The following is a 6,961-nucleotide window of genomic DNA, read 5'->3' on the forward strand; positions in this document are numbered from 1 at the left end:
GGGGCTCCGCTTCGCGTCGTGCCTAACAATGCCCCTTAGCTGTTATAAATTCACTGTAAACCACGGCTTCACGGGCTTATTGCTTTATTAGAATGATTTCTGAAGGATCATGTGTCACTGAAGACTGAAGTAATGATGCTGAAAATTCATCTTTGCATCACAGGAAATTTAAAAGTTAGGAAGTTAAAACTAACAGTTTAACTTTATTTTAAAATATATTCAAATATATCATTTATTACAGGGGAAAGAATTGAACCGAATGCTCTCACTGCATTTTTAATTAAATAAATACAGCTTGGTTAAGCGACGTTTCTTTCAAAAACATAAAAAAATTTGACAGAACCCAAACCTTTGAATGGTTGTAAATACTGGCATGTTAGCATGAGACACAGATGTCACAGATGCTGTAGATAGAGCTTAACTTCCATTGCTGTAGATAAGCTAATTCCATAGTTTCTCTGTGTGTCTCTGTACAGCTGGTGTCTGCAGACGGCTCTCATGGCTCTGACGGCGGTTCAGTGTGTGCAGACTCTCAGGCCGATCTGCCGCCCCCGCCGGAGAGGACAGGAGGCATCGGAGACTCCAGACCCCCTTCCTTCCAGTCAGTAACCCCACAGCTGTCCCGCACTGTCTCTTTCTGTGTGTGTGTGTGTGTGTGTGTGTGTGAGAGAGAGTGAATGTGTTTGTTTTTGTGTGTGTGTGTGAGAGAGTGAATGTGTTTTAGTGTGAGTGTGTGAGTGAGTGTGTGCGTGTGTGTGAGAGTGAGTGCGTTTGTGTGAGAGTGTGTGTGTGTGTGTGTGTGTGTGTGTGTGAGAGTGTGTGCAAATGTTGTCAAATTCCGGCAAACCTGATCCATATGTTTGGCTTTGCCCTTCATTGTATAATTATTGGACAAACATTTTTGAAACTTTATCATTTATTACAGGGGAAAGAATTGAACCGAATGCTCTCACTGCTATGTTTGGAATTTGCCCCTCTGTACCATCCTTGTCAATTCTTAAACAGGATGCAATTGCCTTGTTACTCTGTTGGCTAGGAGACTAATATTGCTGAACTGGAAATCGCCCCCTTCACATTCTCGTTGGTTATCAGATGTTCTTTATTTTATTAAATTAGAAAAGATACGATTGTCCCTCAATTAGTAGTGATGTACCAAAATGAATTTTTTACAGAAACCGAAATTAAAGTTTTCACTCAGCCAAAAACCGAAACTGTAAGTAATGTTTATGTATAATCAATTAATTAATGAAATTTATTTAAGAAAATTAACACTCAAATAAAAATTTCACATAAAGCAGTTTTTACATCAACTTTTTAATGATATAATTATGTTTCTACTCAAATGCTTTCCTATTTGTCATTGTTGAAGCAGGTAGTCACAGCTCTAAATTAGTGGTCGACCGATATGGGTTTTTTGACAGCCGATACCGATGCCGATATCTTGGAAAGCAGGGTGGCCGATGGCCGATATAAAACCGATATAATTGTATTTATTTTAATTAATATTTAAGAAATTTGAAATCATTTGAAAATGTATTAAAAAAATAAACGTGTAAAATAAACATACTTATACTCTAGAAGTCAAAGTATTTTTCACAAATAAATAAATATTTAATAAAAATATAATTAAAAAGTAAGTAAACACTGTAACCAACAGGGCACTAAGTAATCTGGGAAGTTTGTGTGCATTGGGAATCATATTTTTTCAAATAAAGCCAAGGTAACACTAATTTTACATACAGCGCACAGTGAAAATGACATGAATATGACAATGGGCAAATGCATAAAAATGACATGAATATGACAATGGGCAAATGCATAAAGCGCAGCATAATTTGAAATCAGTCCAGTGAAGCTGATCTCTCCTCCTGTCCGTATTCAATTCGCACGGACCATAGGACCGACCGTCACAGAACACGCGATCATGCAGGTCACACGCACACTTCACAAGATCTCAACTAGATTCGACTAAGTCTGCAAGGTTTGTGAAATTAAATGTTCATTAGTCATTCAAAGATTTGTTTAAATTATATAAATGCGTATTTGCGGAATGCTGACGGCAAATGAAAAAGTATTATAATGTTTGCCTTTAATAATATTAAAGAAATCGTTATAATACTTTTTTGTATACATTTTAATTCCTTTGTTTAACAGTTCTATCTGATTATTAGATAGACTTCTATCCGTATTAGACAGAACTGAATGACAACAGTGAATAAGAGGGAGAATGTGAGCTGCCGCAGCCATTCTCGGCGCAATCAAAATAAAAGTCCCGCCTCGAACACATCGGCCAAACAGAAAAACTTATCGGTCGATGCCGATATTTGAAAAATGGCAGATATCGGCCGATATATCGGTCGACCACTACTCTAAATCACACCACTGGTTGAGCCAGACGTTTTGGACCCACAGTTTTCACACCGTATGGCTTTGTTGTTGTTGTCTTTGAATAGTAAACTGGTATAGGAAAAAGTATTTTAACATGAAACAATTAAACAATATAAACCTTAGTGTGACAACAAAACAATACATTAAACAATAAAAACTTCAAGAAAGCACACAGTTTGCTAAATACCGTGTGTGATCTTGTCAGATACACTCACTGGAGGTGGTTAGAGACCGGAAGCGCTCGGTGTTGACATGAACTCGTTACCCTTCGGTCTCAAAGGCACCGGTTTCCTCTAACGTGAACTAATCAGAGCCCTAACCCCGAGAGCGCTAGCACGTCAATACCCTTAATGACATCTGGCTGATCACAGGAGTGTGTTAAGAGGAGCTGTGCGAGTCTCAGATCTGTGCGTGTTCAAATTTTCCAATAAGCCGGAGACCCCATTACTTGTAAATCTAATCAACTCTACAGGCCCTCAGAGAAAGACCTGCTCATCAATTTAGATCGATGTTTAACTTACAATGGCTTTGTTTGCTTTAAGTGCTCATTTTGATGGGAATGTGGAAGTGGTTAAGAAAAAGAAAGACCTGGTGAAGGTGAAGCGTTATTAGGTTTGAACAGCTAATTGAAATGCGATACAGCCTTTAGAGAAATTGCGAAAGCCTGCAATTCAGTTAAATAAATAAATAGTCAAAGTTTAAAGTGAATGAGCGGCATTTTGTTTTGTCTTTTTTCAGTGGGGTGTATTAGGATTCTTTCTTACAGTGTTTTCACACTTGATTCATTCTTAGTTGTTTATATGATATACTGTTGCTATGATATCATATCCATAACATATCATGTACTATAGGAATATTCAAATCTTAAAACTGAATTTAAAAAACTGTACTCGCAGATAGCATAATATAGATTAAATATAAGGCCACCTAAGTGTACTTGAACACTTAGAGACACTTTCATGACTTAAGTTTCTTAATACACTTAAGTACACTTTTAAAGTTAAAAAGCTATACTTTAAACTTCATTTTAAATCATTGTTTTAATAATCTTTTGTCATGCTTTAAAGAAATGTATTCAGTACACTAATTTTGTTGTGTTGACTAACATACTAAACCACACGTAAAGCACTTAATTATAATTGTAATTTGATATTACATTTAAAGATAAACTATTTTAAATGTTCTAAACTTGCGACTTAAAATATATTATTTAGTATACAAGTTTCAATAGAAATTACTTTGAAATATATTTGTTTACAATAAACGCTTGTCAGTGCATTCAACAGTACACTTTAGTCATACATTAGAAGTAATTATGAAATATAAAGATGTACTTAAGTCCTAAGTCAACAAAAGCACACTTAAGTTCATGTAATTGCATTGAATATACATTTTATATAAACTGAATTTAAATTAAATTAACATGCAATTAAGTGTTACATTACATTCAGTTCACACTTAAGTGTATTTTTTTAGCGTTTATTATTTCTGTAATTAATACTCTTTTTAAAAGTATACTGTAGTGTCCTTGTTCTTCATAAGGAAAGGATTGTTTGATTTAAAAGATTCATTATGGTTCATGGCTTTATTACTTAATGATTTTTTAAAAAGTCCCTGTGGAGAAACTGAATTGGAAAAAAAGCTGCTGAACAAGGGCGGTTACTGTTTCGCTCTGTTGGGACGTTAAATGTTTATGATTTCACAGTTCAAATTTCACATTCAATGTTTGTCAAAATAATACCCAAAATGATTTATTTTGACAAAATCGTGCAGCCCTTATATAGGTTTTGATGTTTTTTATTTTCTTGTCCGTATCAGTGTGTGGCCCTCCAGGTTTCTGGTTTTCCCATAGGTCTGTTTGTGGCATTGTTGGTCAGTGGGTCTCTTTATCTGCGTGTAACCACATGTGTGTGCATACTTGTTTGTCGTGCTGGTGTTTCCTGTCTGTGTGTGTGTGTTTCCTGTTCTGTCTGTCAGGCAGCATGACTCCCCTCTGTGTGAGTGTGTTTGCGTGCAGGTTAATTATTCATACCTAGGGGAAGTCGTGGCCTAATGGTTAGAGAGTCGGACTCATAACCCAAAGGTTGTGGGTTCGAGTCTCGTACAGGCAGGGATTGTAGGTGGGGGGGAGTGAATGTACAGCGCTCTCTCCCACCTTCAACACGACTGAGGTGCCCTTGAGCAAGGCACCGAACCCCCAACTGCTCCCCGGGCGCCGCAGCATAAATGGCTGCCCACTGCTCCGGGTGTGTGTTCACGGTGTGTGTGTGTGTGTGTTCACTGCTGTGTGTGTGCACTTTGGATGGGTTAAATGCAGAGCACTAATTCCAAGTATGGGTCACCATACTTGGCCACATGTCACGTCACTTTCACTTTCATACACTGAACACAGGCCAAAAGCAGTTAGGAGAAATACAGCAGCAACCTGTGATCGCCCTCTGCTGCTGATCTTCAGTACAAATGAACTCCTCACATACAGAAACACTTCAACACACTGTACTTTGCCCCCAACACACAGGATCAGCTGACATTTATGCTGCCTTCAAATCACTTCAGGGATTTTTTTTTTTTGCGTCACAACTATCTGAGTTACAAATTGTTATTAGCCATAATTAGGTTTTCATTGTGAATGTTTACTGCAGTGGTTCCCAACCTGGTCCTGGAGGCAACCCAACACTGCACACTTTGCATGTCTCCTTTCTCTGACACAACAATTTCAGGTCTTGGAGTCTCTACTAATTAGCTGATGATCTGGATCAGGTGTGTTTGATTAAGGAGACATGCAAAACATGCAGTGTTGGGGTGCCTCCAGGACCAGGGTTGGGAACTACTGGTTTACTGTACACATTTTGTGTACTATTGATGCTTTATAGCTTTAAAGCTAGCTAGAAAATGCTTCTCATTAAGCTTGTTTATGGTGTGACTGGCTAATGAAACACATACTGTCTGTGCATGTGTTCTTTCCAGTGTTATTTTAGTATCATTGATATACTATAATAGTAGTATACTATTATAGGAAAACACTATTAAATATATTATCTATTTTATTTTATTTTTGTATTTTCTGTTTTCACTTTAAATTTAGTTAAAGTTTTAGTAATTTTTTGTGGGCTTTTGTTAGTTTTGTTGTCATACGTCCATTGAGTTTTTTGTTTTTTTTTTTGTTTTAGTTTATTTAGTTTGAGTTATTTTAGTACTTCGAGTTACAAAAATGAGAATTGTTGGCATCTAACTGAAATAAAATATGTTAAAGTTTTTATTTTATTTAAAAAATAAATGTTAAAAATATATATATTTTATAAATATATTAAAAAATGTACCAAAAATATGTATTTATGTAAATATATATTTTAATAATATATTTTGGGCCATTTTTTGTTTAGTATATTTTCAAGAAAATAATAATAATAAATAAAATAAATGTGTGTGTGTGTGTATATATATATATATATATATTTCTGTATGGGATTTCAAGTAACTTTTTTAATGGTTTTAGTTTTATCTGACTATAATATGAATTACATGTTCAATACTGCTGTTCATCACAGTGATTTTGTTTAATTGTGTTGAATAGGTTGAATGTTGAGTTCATAGTCCAATGATTTACAAATGCTTTACGAATTGATTAGCAAATTAATCATTAAGTAAAACCTGTGTAGAAATGGTTTTGTTCATACATCATCTATCACTAATTGACTGAGTTCTCTTTAAAAAGCCTTCATGTGAGAATTGTGTGTGTGGCACGTGTCACTCAGCTATGTGTTAGTCACCATCTGTCTTCTGGACACTCGTCCTTCATCACTCTGTCTTCCTCTTTGGTCCAGTGCGAATGCCGTGGGAAGTCAGGATAACCTGGGCAATGATACCGAGCCTGAGGTGGGTCCATCGCTGAGAAGAGACCGAGAGCGAGAGAGAGTCAGAGACAGAGACCGAGAGAGGGAGAGAGAGAGGCCTCGTAGGAAAGATACACATGACCATGGTGAGTTTACCCATAAGTCAGTCCTGGCTAATAATGAGGAAACACACAGGCTTGTTTGATGAGTGTTGTGTGCTGCAGGAGGCCGGTTGAACGGTCACTCGCGGCCGGAGCGCAGGCCGGAGATCGCCGGCTATGAGAGCTCGTCCACACTGATGAGCAGTGAGCTGGACACCACCAGCTTCTTCGACTCAGAGGAGGAGGACTCTACTAGCAGGTGAGTCCTGCTCTCACAGACTTATTTCAAGCATTTCTCTTACTCTTTTGAAACAGATGTCTGATGTAGGGCTGGGCGATAAACAATAAACAAAATAAAATTTGTCAATAATGTCAGTAACGATGATAAGCTCTTGACATTTGTGACCCTGGACCATAAAACCAGTCATAAGGGTCACATTTTTTAAATTAAGATGTATACATCATCAGCTTTCCATTGATGTATGGTTTGTTGGGATAGGACAATATTTGGCCGAGATACAACTATTTGAAAATTTGGAATCTGAGGGTGCAAAAAAATTAAAATGTTGAGAAAATCGCCTTTAAAGTTGTCCAAATGAAGTCCTTAGCAATGCATATTATTAATCAAAAATTAAGTTT

At 36.7% G+C, this 6,961-nt stretch overlaps 1 protein-coding gene across 1 annotated transcript in view; it reads left to right on the forward strand.

The window, feature by feature from the left end:
* LOC107671937 (segment polarity protein dishevelled homolog DVL-3-like) overlaps nucleotides 1–6,961 on the forward strand; it is a 40,894-nt gene that overhangs the window by 21,061 nt on the left and 12,872 nt on the right. The window contains exons 3-5 of the mRNA XM_016464986.1: nucleotides 477–601; nucleotides 6,213–6,367; nucleotides 6,446–6,581. Coding sequence (XP_016320472.1) covers nucleotides 477–601; nucleotides 6,213–6,367; nucleotides 6,446–6,581 — 416 coding nt within the window. The remainder of the gene's footprint in view (nucleotides 1–476; nucleotides 602–6,212; nucleotides 6,368–6,445; nucleotides 6,582–6,961) is intronic.

The sequence above is a fragment of the Sinocyclocheilus anshuiensis genome, unplaced genomic scaffold, assembly GCF_001515605.1.
Source record: "Sinocyclocheilus anshuiensis isolate Anshui unplaced genomic scaffold, SAMN03320099.WGS_v1.1 scaffold297, whole genome shotgun sequence".
NCBI classification, from domain to species: Eukaryota; Metazoa; Chordata; class Actinopteri; order Cypriniformes; family Cyprinidae; genus Sinocyclocheilus; species Sinocyclocheilus anshuiensis.